The sequence below is a fragment of the Gopherus flavomarginatus genome, chromosome 2, assembly GCF_025201925.1.
Source record: "Gopherus flavomarginatus isolate rGopFla2 chromosome 2, rGopFla2.mat.asm, whole genome shotgun sequence".
Taxonomy (NCBI): domain Eukaryota; kingdom Metazoa; phylum Chordata; order Testudines; family Testudinidae; genus Gopherus; species Gopherus flavomarginatus.
Window position 1 is genome coordinate 252,086,682 of NC_066618.1, and position 18,676 is coordinate 252,105,357.

General features: G+C 48.0%; 2 protein-coding genes across 6 annotated transcripts in view; one reads left to right on the forward strand and one right to left on the reverse strand.

Annotated features, from left to right (window-relative positions):
* WWP1 (WW domain containing E3 ubiquitin protein ligase 1) overlaps positions 1-18,676 on the forward strand; it is a 186,437-nt gene that overhangs the window by 119,513 nt on the left and 48,248 nt on the right. For all 4 annotated transcript variants that reach the window (XM_050940711.1, XM_050940710.1, XM_050940713.1 and 1 more), the window contains exon 21: positions 14,418-14,522. In XM_050940711.1, the coding sequence (XP_050796668.1) occupies positions 14,418-14,522 (105 nt within the window). The remainder of the gene's footprint in view (positions 1-14,417; positions 14,523-18,676) is intronic.
* LOC127045341 (uncharacterized) overlaps positions 1-18,676 on the reverse strand; it is a 53,274-nt gene that overhangs the window by 23,228 nt on the left and 11,370 nt on the right. The window lies entirely within an intron of this gene.

An 18,676-nucleotide genomic window follows, 5' to 3' on the forward strand; every position in this document is an offset into this window, starting at 1 on the left:
GCTCCGACCACACCTTTCGTTCCTCTCCAAGGTGGTCTCAGCTGATTATATGAGCCAGGACATTTTCCTTCCAGTACTCTGTCCTGAACCTCGTGTCTAGTGAGGAGCGCCATCTTCACATGCTAGGTGTGAGACGGGCCCTGGCTTTTTACCTGAAATGGACAAAACCATTCAGGAAGTCTACACATCTTAGTTTATTGCCACAGCTGAACGAATGAAGGGTCAGCTGATCTCCACTCAGCGGCTCTCCAGCTGGATGACTTTGCGTATCTGTACTTGTTACGACGTGGCAGGAGTTCTCCTGTCACCAAATGTAAGAGTGCACTCGACAAGGATGCAAGCCTCGTCGGACGCCTTTCTAGCTCACGTCTCTATTCAGGACATTTGTAGAGCTGCAGCATGGTCATCGGTGCACACCTTCACCTCACATTATGCAGTAGTCTCCCAGACGAGGGAGGATGCCAGGTTTGGCAGGGCAGTGCTCCGTCCCGAGTATCTGTGAACTCCTACCCACCGCCAAGGTATAGCTTTGGACTCACCTACTGTGGAATGCACATGAGCAATCACTTGAAGAAGAAGACAGTTACCTTTTCCATAACTGGTGTTCTTCGAGATGTGTTGCTCATGTCCATTCTGCAACCGCCCTCTTTCCCCACTGTTGGAGTTTTCCAGCAAGAAGGAATGGGGGTGGGGGAAGCACTCAGCGCCCCTTATACCGTGCCATGGTGATGCCACTCCAGGGGTCGCTAAGGGAGCTCCCCTGTGGGTACTGCTAAGGGGAAAAACTGCCGGTACCAGTGCATGTGGCGAGCATGCACAACTACTGTGGAATGGACATGAGCAACACATCTCAAAGGTAACTGTCTTTTCCTAACAGAAAAGGTAACTGTCTTTTCCTTCTTATCACCTGTGGCTAGAGTCAGGGATCTCTCACTATCTTGTAGTGTTTTTTGTAATTGTATATAATTAATTAGTATCCTTAGTATTAGATTTAGTGTTAGACTTATGTAAGTATTTACCTCACCAGGGTTTAAACATTGTCCATAATGGAGGGGACAAAGATCCCCCATGTGGTGGTTGCTGTGCTTGGGTGAGGCCAACGTCAAGGAGCAGTGTTCAATTTGTAGATTGTTCACACAACGGACTCAGATGGCTAGGGACCTTTGCCTGAAGCAGTACCTGCTTGAACAGGCCATGCAGCCTGCTTCAGTTCCAAGTTCCTCGTCACTTCGGAGTTAGCCCTTGGGTTCTGTCATTTCGTACTCTAGGGCTGGTGCCTCTCCTAAGAGACAGAGGAGCCTGTTCCCTGTTGAGTGCACCAAGGAAAAGGTTGCGTAAGACCAGTCGAGACCACTCCAGGTCTCATGAGGACTTTTCTCGTCTCCAGAAAGAGCATGAAGTGGTACGGTGCTAGCGCTGTCGCGTCAGATGGCATAGGTGTCTCTAAACATTCTCTAGTACTACTCAGGGTTGTCAGAGACCCTGCATCGTCCACTCCAGTTCTGGCCCTGGGATGTTTGTTGAGTCTGGACCAATGATGGCGATGCCAGCACCAGCTGTTTCCACACTGGTGGCAATGGACCTCTGCTGTTTTTCCATCCCAACACCTGTTGGTCCAGGACTTTGCAAGGGCTATATCGTTTATAGTGCTGTTGGCTGGGTGGCCTGCTTAACCCTTGTGTCTGTCTGCACCACACCCCAGTATTCTTCCGCAATTTGCGGAAGAGGGGTGGGTGTTGGCCTTGGCATAAGGGATTTCTTTGGGACTGAGAAACTCGATGGCACCACTGCATTCAGCACTACCCATTTTACTGTGGGAGCGCACTGCTCTCCACTTTGGCACTGTTAGCTACTTTAGTACCTGGCTCTAGGAACAATGGGGGGCATAGTGAGTGCCGGTACTACCATTTCTGCCACTGGCGCCAGTCCCTCCTTCATTTTTGGCAACGGATAAATCAGATTCTTCGAGTGCTTGCTCATATCCATTCCAGTTAGGTGTGCGCGCACCGCGTGCACGTTCGTCGGAAGATTTTTACCCTAGCAACCCCCAGTGGGTTGGCTGGGTCGCCCCCTGGAGTGGCGCCGCCATGGCGCCAGTTATATACTCCTGCCGACCCGACCGCTCCTCAGTTCCTTCTTACTGCCCGTGTCGGTCGTTGGAACAGTGGAGCGCGGCTTAGCTGTCCTCCACTTCCCTAGCTACTCTTTGTTTCTTCGCTATCTTGTTGTATATAGTTGGTTTTGTCTGTAGTTATAGTTAGTTTGATAGTTCTTAGATAGTTAGTGTATATAGTTCAGTGGGGTTTCGGCATTAGCCCTTTCCCCGCACCTGGTGCCGGGGCCCATGCCCGGTTCACCGGGGTTTAAACCGTGCTCGGCCCGTCATAAGCTGATGCCCACAAGCGATCCCCACGACTCGTGTCTAAAGTGCCTTGAGGAATCACACATTACAGATAAGTGCCGTATTTGCAAGGCATTTAAACAGGACAAAGAAAGAGAGAGACTTTCGCCTAAAGAATCTCCTCATGGAGGCAGCTTTGAACCCTCCGTCCTTGGCACCGAGCGCTGAGCACTCTACTAGCAGCGCTCCTCCGGCACCGGACCGTCCCGGCACCACTAAGACACCGTGGCACTGGCCATCTCCGGCGCAGGCACCTGCTTGGCACCGACCTCTCTCCCCGAAGCAGAAGAGGTTGAAGTCCTCCACTGCCTCTGTGCCCGGCACCGGCACCTGCACCTGCCGCGGCACCGACTGCTGCGGTACCGTCGACTCCGGTCCCTGAGAGCTCCCCGCTGAGGCCTGTGGTTGAGCTTACGGTCCCCTCTACACCGGAGACATTCTCCGCAGCCAGGGACCTTATCGCCATGACGGAGTCTGTCCTGCCTCAACCGCCGGTGCAGGTACTACACTCTTAGAGGCAAGCCGACTATAATGAGATCTCCTTCGGTCGGCCCGGCAGACCGGCACCAATCACGATCCAGGTCCTGGCACCATTTGCAATCTCATAGACGATCACGATCCCGACGCTGCTTGCAGTCCCAGCACCGCTCGCTTGTCCGGTACTGGTCGTACTCGCGGCACAGATCGACGTCTTGGCCTCCACGGTACTCGGTACCGCTCCAGCACCGCGACTCTCGCAGCCGTTCACGTCGTAGACCTTCAAGATCCAGGTCGACCTCCTGGCATCGTGCCGGTCGCATGTCCCGGTCTTGTTCTCGGCACCGGTATGACTCCAGGTACCAATCCCCGGTGCCAAGGAGATCACCGACGGCGAGACAGAGACTCTTACCACGGTCTCTCAGCTCCTCCCTGGCCGTCTCAGCACCCGTCTGTGTCTTCCCAGGCGGACAGTGCGTATGCCCAAGACAGAGACACTGATGTGCCTACCGCGATATTCTATGAGCCCCAGGCTCAGGATCATGGACCTCAACAGTGGGTTTTCTGGACACCTTGGGCATATCATCAGGCCCAAGGTACACATCCAGGCCCATTGCGCTCTGCCACATCAGAACACCGGGTGCCGGAAGCCACTATTAGCTGCCCTCCTCCTTCTGTTTCGGAGGAAGTGTCGGTCCAGCCACAGGACTCCCAGATCCCAAGGGAGACAGAGGCTGTCCACCAAGAGGAGCCCTCGACTGACCCGCTTGTCCCGGGTCTCTCCTCATCCTCCTCCCCTGATGAGGCGGTAGCCGGAACGTTGTCGGTAGGCCCTCTACCAATCGACCTGAGGGCCCACCAGGATCTCCTCAGGCGTGTTGCACAGAACATGAACTTGCAAGTCGAGGAGGTCCCGGAGGTAAAGGACCCAGTGGTGGACATCTTAACATTGGATGCCCCCACAAGAGTGGCCCTCCCCTTTATACGGACGATCCAGGCCAATGCCAACACAATCTGGCAGTCTCTGGTCTCTGTCCCACCTGCTGCCCAGGGAGTGGAACGCAAATATATGGTGCCCTCCAAGGGCTACGAATATTTATACGTCCATCACCCTCCTTGCTCCCTCGTTGTCCAGTTGGTCAACGAGAGGGAACGCCATGGCCAGCACGCCCCAGCCCCGAAATCAAAAGACGCAAGGCGCATGGACTTATTGGAGCGCAAAGTCTATTCCGCAGGGGCGCTCTAACTCCGCGTGGCTAATCAACAAGCCCTCCTTAGCCGCTATAATTACAATACCTGGGCGGCGGCGGACAAATTCAAGGAGTTGTTCTGGCAGGACTCCTGACAGGAATTTGCGGCCATCCTGGACGAGGGAAAAAAGGTGGCTAGAACTTCCCTCCAGGCTTCCCTGGACGTCGCGGACTCAGCAGCCAGGACCCTAGCCTCCGGGGTGACTATGAGGCGTATCTCATGGCTGCAAGTCTCAGGCCTTCCCCCGGAGCTCCAACATACAATCCAGGACCTCCCCTTTGAAGGGCAAGGCCTATTCTCAGACAAGACAGAACCTAGGCTGCAAAGCCTAAAAGACAACAGGGTCATTATGCGCTTGCTGGGCATGCATACGCCAGTGACTCAGCGCAGGCCATTCCGCCCCCAGCCACACCGCTCTTACCCTCAGCCCAGACAGAGACAGGACTTTGCTAGAAGGCAAGGTAGAACCAGTCGCCAGAGGCAGTCAGGCAACCAAGGGGGCCAGAACCAAGGTCCCTCCAAACCTTCCACAGGGCTGAAATCCTCCTTTTGAAGGTGTGCCCGAAGGCATCATACCAGTATCGTCAAACGATCCATTCCCTCCTTTCTCCAATCGCCTCTCCCTTTTCCTCTCTGCTTGGTCCCGGCTAACGTCAGATTGCTGGGTCTTACGCATGCTGGAATTTAGGTACCACCTCCAATTTATTTCATGCCCCTCCTTCCACTCCCCTTCCTCGTCCCTCTTCAGGGACCTCTCTCACGAGCAACTCCTCCTCCAGGAGGTGCAGACGCTCCTCACCAGAGGAGCCATAGAGGAGGTACTGGAACACGAATGGGGCATGGGGTTTTACTCCTGCTACTTCCTAATCCCCAAGGCAAAAGGGGGTCTCAGACCTATCCTGGACCTGCGGGAACTCAACAGATACATGATGAAGTTCCGTGTGGTATCCCTGGGGACCATCATCCTGTCCCTGGAGACTGGTATGCCGCCCTCGACATGAAAGATGCATATTTTCACATAGCCATCTAACCACCTCACAGGAGGTTCCTCCAGTTCGTAGTCAACCACCAACATTTCCAGTTCGCGGTCCTACCGTTCGGCCTCTCTACAGCCCCAAGAGTATTTACGAAATGCATGGCTATAGTCGCCACCCACCTCCGCCATCGTTGGGTACATGTTTTTCCGTATCTAGATGACTGGCTCATCTGAGGGACCTCCGAAGCACAAGTGATCCATCATGTCGGCATTGTCAAGGACCTTTTCCTACACCTAGGCCTAATGATCAATGCAGAAAAATCCACTTTGATTCCCACTCAGAGGATAGACTTCATTGGCGCCACCCTGGACTCCAACCTTGCCAGGGCCTGCTTACCACTGCCCCGGTTCCAGGCAATGGTGGCCATCATCCAGAGTCTGCAAGCTGCTCCGTTGACTTCGGTTCGCACTTGCGTCGGTCTCCTGGGTCACATGGCGGCCTGCACTTTTGTGATGAAATACGCCAGACTGCGCCTCCGTCCCCTCCAATCGTGGTTCAGCTCAGTGTACCGACCAGTCAGGGATGCCATAGACTTGATCGTCACCATTCCCCCCAGCATCCTAGGCTCCTTCGAATGGTGGCTGACGCCTCCCTGGTGTGTGCAGGGCTGCCGTTCCATCCGCCCCAGCCCTCTGCGTCCCTGACAACGGACACATCATCTCTCGGCTGGGGTGCTCGCCTCGGACATCTACACACTCAAGGCCTTTGATCATCTCAGGAACTGGCCTTGCACATCAGTGTCCGGGAGCTGAGAGCAGTCCGCCTTGTTTGCCAGGCGTTCCAACAGCACTTGCAAGGCCATTGTGTGTCGATATTCACCGACAACATGACAGCCATGTACTATATAAACAAACAGGGCGGGACAAGGTCCTCGACCCTTTGCCAGGAGGCCTTACGACTCTGGGACCTTTGTATAGCCCACTCTATAGACCTCATAGCGTCCTTTCTCCCTGGGGTTCGGAACACTTTAGCGGATCACCTCTGCAGAGCCTTCCTTTCTCATGAGTGGTCGCTTCACCCGGACGTTATTCTTTCGGTCTTTCGGAAGTGGGGATTTCCCCGTGTAGACCTCTTTGCGTCCCGCGAGAACAGGAAATGCCAGATGTTCTGTTCCTTTCAAGGCCTCTCACAGGGTTCGATAGCGAACGCTTTCCTCATACCATGGACGACTCACCTGCTATAGGCCTTTCCACTGTTCCTGTTCATCCACAAGGTTCTGCTGAAAGTACACAGAGACAGAGCCCGCTTGATCATGATTGCTCCAGCGTGGCCCAGGCAGCACTGGTACACCATGTTGCTAGACCTGTCAATAGCCGACCCTATCCTACTACCTCTGCACCTGGACCTGATAACTCAGGACCATGGCAAACTGCATCACCCAGACCTACAGTCCCTCCATCTCACGGCATGGCTCCTGAGTGGTTGACCCAGTCTGAGTTGCATTGCTCTGCCCCAGTGCAACAAGTACTCCTGGGTAGCAGAAAACCTTCTACTAGAGCAACGTATCTGGCCAAGTGGAAGCGTTTCACATGCTGATGTGCAGAGCACAACGTTCTTCCCACCGAGGTCCCCATCTCCACCATCTTGGACTATCTCTGGTCCCTTAAACAACAGGGCCTAGCAGTATCATCTGTGAGGGTGCACTTGGCGGCCATCTCTACCTTCCACCCAGGGGAGAATGGCCGCTCCATGTTTTCACATCCTGTGGTATCTCGATTCCTCAAGGGCTTGGAGCGCCTATACCCCTAGGTACGCCGCTCCACTCCAACCTGGGACCTCAATCTGGTTCTTACCAGACTTATGTTGGCCCCATTCGAGCCATTAGCAACTTGCTCCCTTCTCTATCTGTCCTGGAAAACCGCTTTCCTTGTAGCCATCACATCGGCAAGACGAGTTTCTGAGCTCCAGGCTCTCATGGCGGACCCTCCATATACTGTCTTCCACAAGGAAAAGGTGCAGTTGCGACCACACCCAGCCTTTCTCCCCAAAGTGGTATCGGCCTTCCATGTTAACCAGGAGATCTTCCTTCCGGTCTTCTTCCCGAAGCCACATTCATCGCGCAGGGAGCAACAGCTGCACTCCCTGGACGTCCATAGAGCGCTCGCTTTTTATATCGAGTGGACAAAGCCCTTCTGCAGAACCCCCCAACTCTTCATCGCAGAGTGTATGAAGGGCCTTCCTGTTTCCTCACAGAGGATTTCATCCTGGGTAACATCGTGCATCCGCACCTGTTACGACTTGGCTCACGTTCCATTGAGCCACCTCACTTGCACGCTCTACCAGGGCTCAAGTCTCATCTGCTGCCTTCCTGGCTCACATGCCCATCCACGAGATGTCACGCAGCTACCTGGTCCTCGGTGCATACCTTCGCCTCTCATTATGCCCTGGTTCAGCAGTCCAGAGATGACGCAGCCTTTGGCTCTGCAGTATTACACTCTGCGACATCTCACTCTGACCCCACTGCCTAGGTAAGGCTTGGGAATCACCTAACTGGAATGGATATGAGGAAGCACTTGAAGAAGAAAAGACGGTTACTCACCTTTGTAACTGTTGTTCTTCGAGATGTGTTGCTCATATCCATTCCAAACCTGCCCTCCTTCCCCACTGTCGGAGTAACCAGCAAGAAGGAACTGAGGAGCGGTCGGGTCGGCAGGAGTATATATCCGGTGCCACTCCAGGGGGCGACCCAGCCGACCCACTGGGGGTTGCTAGGGTAAAAATCTTCCGAAGAACGTGCACGTGGTGCGCGCACACCTAACTGGAATGGATATGAGCAACACATCTCGAAGAACAACAGTTACGAAGGTGAGTAACTGTCTTTTCATTACTTGTCCCCTCAGGACTAGCTCCACCTTTATCCCCGGAAACCCGACGCTCCTCAGTGTTGAGATCATGATCTTCCTCCTCCCACTCTCCATCACTTGGGTCACATCGGGGGCCGTTTATGGAGCACCATGGATATCAAAATTGTCACTCATCTTGCAGTCAGGACGGGGAGCCCTGGCCTGGTGCCTACTATTCACCAATGCTGTCCTTATGCCCAGGGGCCTCCATGGAATCTGTCACAGAGTTTGCACTCTTCTTCTTGTTCTAAGGTGAGATCACCAGGCAGGTCAGTGGTGGGGACTGATGGTCCACCGCAGACTAAGGCACCAGTGAGTCTTCTTCCTGGCGCTGATGGACTTGTCCTTTCCACTTCCAACTGTTGAGGAGCAGGATTTGGCTCTGGCACAATTAACCACCTCTTCATCATCCTCAGACGATTCAGCAGTGCCTGGTTCTTCCTCCTTCAGTGCCTGAGGATTTCAAGGCCTACCAGGACCTGTTGCAACATGTCCGTGGACATTCAGACAGTTTCTGAAGGAGAATATCCATAAGTTATTGGATATCCTGCAGCTGTCAGCTCCTTGGAGAATGTCCCTTCCTATTAATGATGCGCTCCTAGAGCTTTCAAAGGTTCTTTGTAGCATTTTGGCCTCAGTACTGCATACTGCGAAGCTGTGGCGGAAACTCTGTTTTGTCCTGATGCAGGGACTTGAAGGCTTTTACTCCAGTCTGGTCCCAAATTTTGTGATTGTAATTATGGTGAATGATAGAGACCAGCAGGGCAAATTTAAGTCCACACCTAAGGGCAAGGACTCTAAAATGATGGACTTAGTGGTTAGGAAGATCTACACCACCTCCTCCCTGAAAATGCAGATTACAAACAGCAAGCATTGTCCAAATACAACCTTGTAAATTGGACGATGGTGTTTTAAGTTTGCTGACCAACTGCCCAACACCAGCAGAAAGGTATTTCGGACATCCGTCACAGAGGGCAGCTTGGTGGCCAAGACATTGTTGCAATCTGCACAAGACATCATAGATGCTTCGGTCAGAGTTATGGCCTCTATGGTGACCATGAAGAAGGTGCCCTGATGGCAGAATTCAGGCACTGCTCCTGATGTGCACCATACTATTGAGGATTTGCCCTTTGAAGGCTGGATGCTATTTTCGGACAATGCAGCCGAGACTCTGCATTTCTTCAAGAATTCTAGGTTGCCTTACATTCCTTGGGAGTGTATATATTGGCAGTGCAAAGGCACCACATGGTGGCCAATAGCAGCAGCAATACTGTTAGCAATGCATCTTTGGACAGCCTTTTCCTCCCTCAAGTCAGCAGGAACCCAGGAAGGTTCATAGGTCCCAGAATAGGAGGCATTTGGTTCAGTGTTTGGCCAGTCAACATGCCTTCCCACAGGATCTCCTAAGTGCCCATTTTGACTCCTTTTTTCAGAGTAGTCGTCCAGTCGTCACTCCTTTTACCCCACTTCTGTTCAGGGATAGGTTGGCTGGCTTTTATGGGACTCAAACACAACCAACAGCTGCGTCTTAAGTATTATTAGATGATGCTACGCTATCCCGTTCCTCTCCACTCCTAATTCCCTCCATCCCTCTTCAGGGACACCTCTCACGAGATAGTGCTTGAGCAGGTCCACTCTCTACTGGCTTTGGTGGAGGAAGTTCCTCCAGAACACTGGCATCAGGGTTTCTATTCCGAGTACTTTCTGATTCCCAAATCCAAAGGAGAGGTAAGACCCATTCTTGACCTTCATAGTCTCAACAAATATATCAGGTATGTGAGGTTCTGAATGGTCACACTATCAACTGTCCTCCCCACATTGTCTCAGAATGACTGTTTTGCTGCCTTGGACCTTTAGAATGCCTGATTTCATGTGGCGATTTTGTTGAGTCACAAAACCTTCCTCCAATTCATTGTGGCGGAGTGCCATTTTCAGTACATGGTGCTGCCTTTTGGTCACTGACCTCTCCCTCATGGGCTGGGGGGCACATCTGGGGTTGCTGAAAGTTCAGGGTCTATGGTTGGAGTAGGAGGCCTCTCTGCATATTAACATACTGGAGCTTCAGGCCATCTGTGAGGCTTGCTGGGCGTTTCTGAACCACATCAGAGGTCAGTGGTTCCTGTACTTACCAACAATATCACTCTGATATATTATGTGAATAGGCCAGGGGTAACTCACTTCAGGATGCTCTGCCAAGAGGTGATCAGGTTGTGGTAGTTCTGCCTTGAGGAGAGTATCACTCTGATGGCTGATTATTTGTTCAGGGCCCAAAATGATCTCGCAGGAATTTTTTCCCTGAATCACGAGTGGTCCCTGAAGATGAGTGTCTTGCAGGTCATCTTTGCAGCTTGGGACATTCCGACGATCGACATGTTTGCTACAACGGACAATAGGAAATGCTGTCCTCCTCAGTCCAGACTCCCTGACCAACACCTTCCATCTCAGGTGGCAGTCAGTTCTTCTGTACCCTTTTCCTCCAATACTGATAATTCCAAAATTCATTCTCAAGCTGAAAGTGGAATGGAACAAGCTTATTCTCATTCTCTGGGCATGGCTGAGGCAGTGTTCATTCTTTGACCTTCTCATGCTGTCAGTTCAGCCTCCTATATCCCTTTCTTGCCATCCAGACGTCATGTACAGTCATGGTTGCACCTTGCATCTTGCATTCAGCTCCCTGCATCTCACTGGGTGGCTGCTCTGTGGGTGAATGAGGAGGAAGTGTGTTATCAGTGGCCATTCAACAGGTACTACTCAAAAGTAGAAAGCCCTCTACCAGAATCACCTATTCTGCAAAAAGAATTGGCCTGCAGAGTTCAGCTGATGCTGACCTCTACCCAGGACATCTTGGAGTACTTGCTGCATCTTTGGTCATCAGGCCTTGCATTTAGCTCAGTGAGTGTGCTCCTAGTGGCGATTTTCAGAATTTCATCCCCCTATTCATGGAAGATCATTTTTTTTTCCAGTGTCATAGTAACAAGCTTCTTAAAAGGACTTCTTTGTCTCCATTCCCTGGTCAAAGAGCCAGTTCCTCTGTGTGAGTGGAGTAGTTGTGACTTGGCTTACGGGGATGCAATTTGTCCACATCTTTTCTATAGTGGGAGGCCCAAAACTGGATTCAGTATTCCAGATGTGGTCTCACCAGTGCCGAATAGAGGGGAATAATCACTTTCCTCCATCTGCTGGCAATGCTCCTACTAATGCAGCCAAATATGCCATTTGCCTTCTTGGCAACAAGGGCACACTGTTGATTCATATCCAGCTTCTTGTCCACTGTAATCCCCAGGTCCTCTTCTGCAGAGGTGCCACTTAGCCAGTCAGTCTCCTTCCTGTAGTAGCGCATGGGATTCTTCCATCCTAAGTGCAGGACTGTGCACTTATCCTTGTGAACCTCATCAGATTTCTTTTGGCCCAATCCTCTAATTTGTCTCGGTCCCCCTGTATCCTATCCCTATCCTCCAGCATATCTACCTCTCCCCCCAGTTTAGTGTCATCTGAGAACTTGCTGAGGGAACAATCCATCCCATCATTCAGATCCTTAATGAAGATGTTGAACAAAACCAGCCCCAGGACAGACCTCTGGGGCACTCCGCTTGATACTGGCTACCATCTAGACATGGAGCAGTTGTTCACTACCCATTGAACCTGACGATCTAGCCAGCTTTCTATCAGAGGGGTAGCCGTGTTCGTCTGGATCTGTAAAAAGTGACAGAGTCCTGTGGCACCTTATAGACTAAGAGACGTATTGGAGCATAAGTTTTCATGGGTGAATACCATTTCGTCAGATGCACGTGGTGCAAATTTCCAGAGGTAGGTATAAATATGCAGGCAAGAATCAGTCTAGAGATAATGAGGTTAGTTCAGTCAGGGAGGATGAGGTCCTCTTCTAGCAGTTGAGGTGTAAACACCAAGGGAGGAGAAACTGCTTTTGTAGTTGGCTTGCCATTCACAGTCTTTGTTTAATCCTGAGCTGATGGTGTCAAATTTGCAAATAAACTGCTGAACTTCAGTTCCTTTTTGGAGTCTGGTCCTGACCCAGCATGGCTACCTTTAAATCTGCTATCTGTGTACCCAGAAGCCTCCTGCTGCAAGAGAAGCCCAAGAAAGAAACCAACAGAACTCCACTGGCCATCACCTACAGTCCTCAGCTAAAACCTCTCCAACACATCATCAGTGATCTACAACCCATCCTGGACGATGATCCCTCGCTTTCACAGGCCTTGGGAGGCAGGCCAGATAACCCGCCAACCTTAAGCATATTCTCACCAGCAACCCCATACTGCGCCATAGTAACTAACTCAGGAACCAATCCATGCAACAAACCTCGATGCCAACTCTGCCCACATATTTACACCAGCGACACCATCACAGGACCTAACCAGATCAGCCACACCATCACCGGTTCATTCACCTGCACATCCACCAATGTAATATACGCCATCATGTGCCAGCAATGCCCCTCTGCTATGTACATCAGCCAAACTGGACAATCTCTACATAAAAGGATAAATAGACACAAGTCAGATATTAGGAATGGCAGTATACAAAAACCTGTAGCAGAACAGTTCAACCTCCCTGGACATACAATAGCAGATTTAAAGGTATCCATTCTGCAGCAAAAAAACTTCACGACCACATGCGTCTGACGAAGTGGGTATTCACCCACGAAAGCTTATGCTCCAGTACGTCTGTTAGTCTATAAGGTGCCACAGGACTCTGTCACTTTTAGCCAGCTTTCTATCCCCCTTATAGTCCATTCAGCCAATCCATACTTTTTTAACTTGCTGGCAAGAATACTGTGGGAGACTGTATCAGCAGCTTTGCTAAAGTCAAGATATCATGTTCACCGCTTTCCCCGTATCCACAGAGCCAGTTATCTTCTTAAAAGGCAATCAGGTTGGTCAGGCATGACTTGCCGTTGGTGAATCCATGTTGACTTTTCCTGATCACCTTCCTCTCCTCCAAGTGCTTCAGTATAGATTCCTTGAGAACCAGCTCCATGATTTTTCCAGGAACTGAGGTGAGGCTGACTGATCTGTAGTTCCCCGGCTTCTCCTTCTTTCCATTTTTAAAGATGGGCACTATATTTGACTTTTTCCCATCGTCCAGGACCTCCACCAATAGTCATATGTTTTCAAAGATAATGGCCACTGGCTCTGCAATCACATCATCTAACTCCCTCAGATGCATTAGATCCAGCCCCATGGACTTGTGCATGTCCAGCTTTTCTAAATAGTCCTTAACCTGTCATTTCAGCACTGAGTGCTGCTCATCTCCTCCCCATACTGTGCTGTCCAGTGCAGCAGTCGGGGAGCTGACCTTGTCTGTGAAGACTGAGGCAAAAAAAGTATTGAGTACTTCAGCTTTTTCTACATCATGTCCCTAGGTTGCCTCCCCCATTCAGTAAGAGTCCCACACTTTCCCTGACCACCTTCTTGTTACTAACATACCTGAACACTATAAGCTTTGTTGTGGAAAATTGACCACATGGTTGATTTTGGATCAGTCAGCCTGAGGCTCCTTTATTTCATACAAGCATATATGCAGGGAGAGTCAGCATGGCCCCACGCAAGAGGCAAACTGCTCTGCCTTCCATAAATTTCTAGCCAGCTTATAAAGGTTAAAACCACAGACAAATTATGCATACTTCCGTATTAATTACCTTATTTGTAATACATTGCAAAATTAATATATAACAAAAGCAAAAACAAGTGTCTCACCCACTAGGCCCCCCCTATTACTCACTGTCTGTTCTTTTGTGGTCAGTAACCTTTCTAACACAACTATTGTGGTTATATATTTCATAAGCCTGGCCATTGCAACTTATGCTACTTGGGGACTTTATCACTCTACACCTTATGCCCTTTATACACACAAAGCCATTGTTCCGTTTTGGGAACTTTCTACTGTGACTCCTTTTACCTCTTGACACACACAAGCAACTTTCCTTCATTCTTTCATCACTCTGTCCCCCTCCTCTCTTCCCCTTATACACAGAGACAAGCTGAACCAAAGTTCAACGCAGCCTAGAAACAAGCTTATCCAAAGTTTAGGCCTAAAAGCCTGGCCAAAGTTGTTAGCCCACCATATTTTCCCTCACAGCTTCCATTGAATTTAGTGATAGTATTATGTGCTGAACAGCTCACAGCATTGAGCCCCCAGTGAGTGTACTCTTCAGAGCACTTAACAAACAAGAACTAATAAAGCCTTATGGAGGCCTATGAGGTAAGTAAAGGGTAGAGAAGCATTGGATTAGAATGCAGGAGTTCTTGGTTCTGTGTTCAGACCAAGCCTTTTGTCTCCTTCATTGTGCAGATGTCTTTCATCTAGAGTACATAATCATTATAAGTTAGTACAGTGCATCTATAATGATATGATGAAACAGTAGTCAAATGTTTGTTTATTTTCCAGGTTATGCTCTGTGGCATGCAAGAGGTTGATTTAGCAGATTGGCAAAGGAACACCGTTTATCGTCATTATACAAGAACTAGCAAGCAGATTGTGTGGTTCTGGCAGGTATGATGCTCATAAAATTTTATTTTCCTGTTCTCTCTTAGACAGAAGCCATAGAAACAGCTATATTTTTGTTCAAACCTGTTCAAAACTCTTTCCTTTTTTATTATTGTTAGAAAAGGAATAAATATTTTCAGAGACTTTCTTGGTATGCTATTCTAATGTATTAATCTCTGTTTTAGACTATTTTACTTCTGGTATGTGCATGAGGTTTTTTTTTAAATCTCTCATAATTTCTGTCTGATTCTCTACTTTAGATAGTAGTTTTATGGCTGGGATGAAGGAACATAAGCTGTGTCCAGGCTTCCAGTTCCTCCCCCTCCCAACCATCCCTCAGTATTGAAAGAGGGACTACTAGTTACTTTTATAAATTGTTTGGGGAATTATCCATATAGCTTTTTGGGGTTAATAGTTTGTTCTTATTTTCTGTATTATATGTTACTTTTTAGGTTTTATTGTTACACTGTAGTAAAAACTGAAGATCTTGTATGTTTAGTATTAGTTAACATTAGTCTTCATTAAATGTCTGCATTTAACAGGCCAATGTATCTGACAGTTACTTCTCATGTTAAGAATAGGATAAACTGTGTTGGTTTTTTTAGATTGTGGTAACTGTTGAAAAATATTGACATTTTTAATCCATGACTGCTGTAAAGTTATGTTCAGGTTTGTGCCTGTCTTAGATTGTGAAGAAAAGAGAAATATCTTATACTCTCCAAAAATTTACCCAGAATCACCCAGAAAATTAAAAACAGCGGTCACAGTCAATACATTTTCTACTGTGTTATATATCATGTTGGCTTAGTGATCTGCTTAAGAATGCTATATTAAGCCAGCAGGAAAAGTCAGACATCCCCAATCCTTTAAGACTGATTTAAAATATTTAGAGTGATCCAAGGGCCAGTGATTCATCTGCTACAAATCTGTGAATTTACAAGAAACTAAGTATTGAAAGATTCCTAGCAAATGGTGAAATAACTGAATAGTGTTTCAACATTTACAGAGCACTGATATCTTTCAGTTGCACATGTCTCTAAGAAAGTCAAGATTAAAGTAATACCTATGCCATCTGACTCTCACAAGAAAAAAAGTACTTTTACTTTATCCCCCTCCTAAGTCATAAAGGCTTCTTAGCTTGGATTCTCCAGTCTACTAAGGCCACTTTGTATCATGTAAGCCTTAAAGTGACCACAGATGGCCAGCAGAGAATTCTCCTTCTGCCGGGGAACTTTCCATTGGGAGGAAAGGTGGTGGAAGTGCTTCCACCATCTTCTACACCAGCTATACCCCATCTTTCCTTCTCTGGTTATAATAGGTGATAGGAAGCATGTTGGGACATTCTGTGGACATAGGAGAGGGGGAAGGGGCATGGTGGACTGAAGCTCCACTACACCTGATCCTTCATTGTTGTGACAATTCTAAGGGACCGTATGCCAGTAGTGTCAGAGAAAGCTTCTGCTGTGGAGATCTAACTTGTTAGAGATTGGTGGGTAAAGATTATGTAGGTGCAACTGCATCATTGCAACCCACCTCTTGACTGCAGTTGAGCTTCGTGCAGGCAGAGTGGAGAATTTTCACCATTATGATTTAGACTTTGACAAGTAGCCCAGTCTAGGATGATCTATAAACTACGTTTAGTTAATGTGGTCTTCAGCACTACACGTTCAGTGTTTTCACAGTAGAAGCCTTCATAGCTCCAATAGGAATGGGGGAAGATGTATTGAGTTCTCCCTTGGCAAGACAGGTAAGGAATCTTCTGTCTTTGGACCCTGAGGGGAGAGACCTGTTGGCCTGGACTTCGCAGGCTAGTGTTGGAAAAGGGGAGTATGGGGGCTATATTTCAGGAGTGGGGGTAAAGCTGTTTAACAAGAGGAAAAAATGGTCAGTGAAAAAATAAGAAGTTGGGGTAAAAGGAGAGGCAATTCTGATGGGGAAGTTGATGGTGGGGAGAAAAATAAAAAGCAAGATTAGAAAAGTAAAAATGTCTGTAAAAGAGGGTGAAGATGAAGTAAAAATGATTGTTATGGGGAGGGGAATCTAAAGAAATAAAAAATTAAGTTATAACACTAAGACAAGGAAGGCTAGATCAAAATACAGAAGGAAAGGAAGAAAAGTGAAATATAAGAATAGAGAATGAAGGAAAAACAAAACCAAATAGTAAGCTCATTATTTTATTGAACATTTGTAGATAAAAGGTTATGATAAGTATTACGTAAAACACATTCTGTTCATGGCTTTCCTACTTTGGAATTAATGGCCTTGTGATCATGGCCTCGTGACTCAGGAGGTACACCCCTTAACAACTGAAATTCTTAGCCTCTGCTTTTTACATTCTCATCCATCAGAGAAGGGACTCTGGGATCATTTGCTAGACTCAGAAGCTCCCAGGCTTTGCTCAGGATGGTAACTCATGCAAAGGGAACCCAAGAGATGAAGACTGTGCCTTAGCTGCAAAGAAGGCATAATGCCCTCTGCAGCAGGATCATCTTCACTGTTGGGAGAGCAGGCAACCATCAAATTTGCAGTCCTCACTGTGTCACCAGGGAGGATGATCAGCTGATGTAGGAAGCAGTGCTGAGGGTGGAGTCCAACCTCCCAAGTCACATGCACGTAAAGGATGCAGGGGAACCCTTTTTTGGACTCTAGCTGGACTCTTGTGAAAGAGGCTGCTCACCTGAGCATATGAAGAGGAATACCATTGGCTTCTTGCCACACTGTCCACAACTCCCATTAGCATTACACACACTTCCTATCTTTGAATGATTGATTATTTTTGAAAACTCATGGAAGAGGAGAGAGATTCTGGACTGAAAGAGGGAAAATATAGTGCCAATCTATAAAAAAGGGGAGTAAGGACAACTCAAGGAATTACAAACCAGTCAGCTTAACTTCAGTACCCCGAAAGCAAATGGAGCAAATAATCAAGCAGTTGGTTTGCAGACACCTATAAGATAATAAAGTAATAATTACCATCAACATCAATTTGTCAGGAACAAATACTGTCAAACCAACCTAATAGCTTTCTTTGACAGGGTAACAAACCTTGTGGATGTGGGGAAGCAGTAGATGTGGTATATCTTGACTTTAATAAGGCTTTTGGTACTATCTCGCATGACCTTCTCATGAACACTCTAGGGAAATATAGCCTAGAAGGAGCTAGGTGGGTGCCTAACTGGTTGGAAAATCATTCCCAGAGAGTAGTTATTAGTGGTTCACAGTTAAGCTGGAAGGGTATATCAATTGGGGTCCTGCAGGAATCAGTCCTGGGTCTGGTTCTGTTCAATATCTTTGTAAAGTGCTTTTTGAGATAGGGTTAAAATTCAAAATGATCTGGACAAACTGGAGAAATGATCTGAAGTAAATAGGATGAAATTCGATAAGGACAAATGCAAAATACTCCACTTAGGCAGGAACAATCATTTGCACACACACAAAATGGGAAATGACTGTGTAGGACAGAGTATTGCAGAAAGGGTTATAGTGGATCGCATGTTAAATGAGTCAACAGTGTAACACTATTGCAAAAGTGAATATCATTCTAGGATGTATCAGCAAGAGTGTTGTAAGCAAGACACACAAAATAATTCTTCCACTCTCCTGGACTTTGATAAGAGTACCTGGAGTACTGTGTCCAGTTTTGGGCACCAAATTTCAGGAAAGGTGTGGACAAATTGGAGAAAGTCCAGAGGAGAGGAACAAAAATGATTAAAGATCTGGAAAACATTTGTTCAGTCTGGAGGAGAGAAGACTGAGGGAGGACATAAGCTTTCAAGTATGTAAAAGGTTATTACAGGGAGGAGGGTGAAAAAATGTTCTCCTTAACCTCTAAGGATAGGACAAGAAGCAATGGGCTTAAATTGAAGCAAGTGAGGTTTAGGTCAGACATTAAGATAAATTTCCTAATTGTTTGGGTAGTTAAGCACTGGAACAAATTGTCTAGGGAGATTGTGTAAAAACAGGTTAGACAAACACCTATCAGGCAAGGTCTCGTTATTAGTCCTGTGTTGAGTGCAAGGGACTGGACTACTGAGATCTCTTCCAGTCCTACACTCCTATAATTATTTTTCAAAGCTGGTCGTCTCCAGCATATGCATTCTCTTTATGATCTCAACACAGCTTTTGGGTAGCTCATCAAACCACTAGGGAGCTGATCTAGA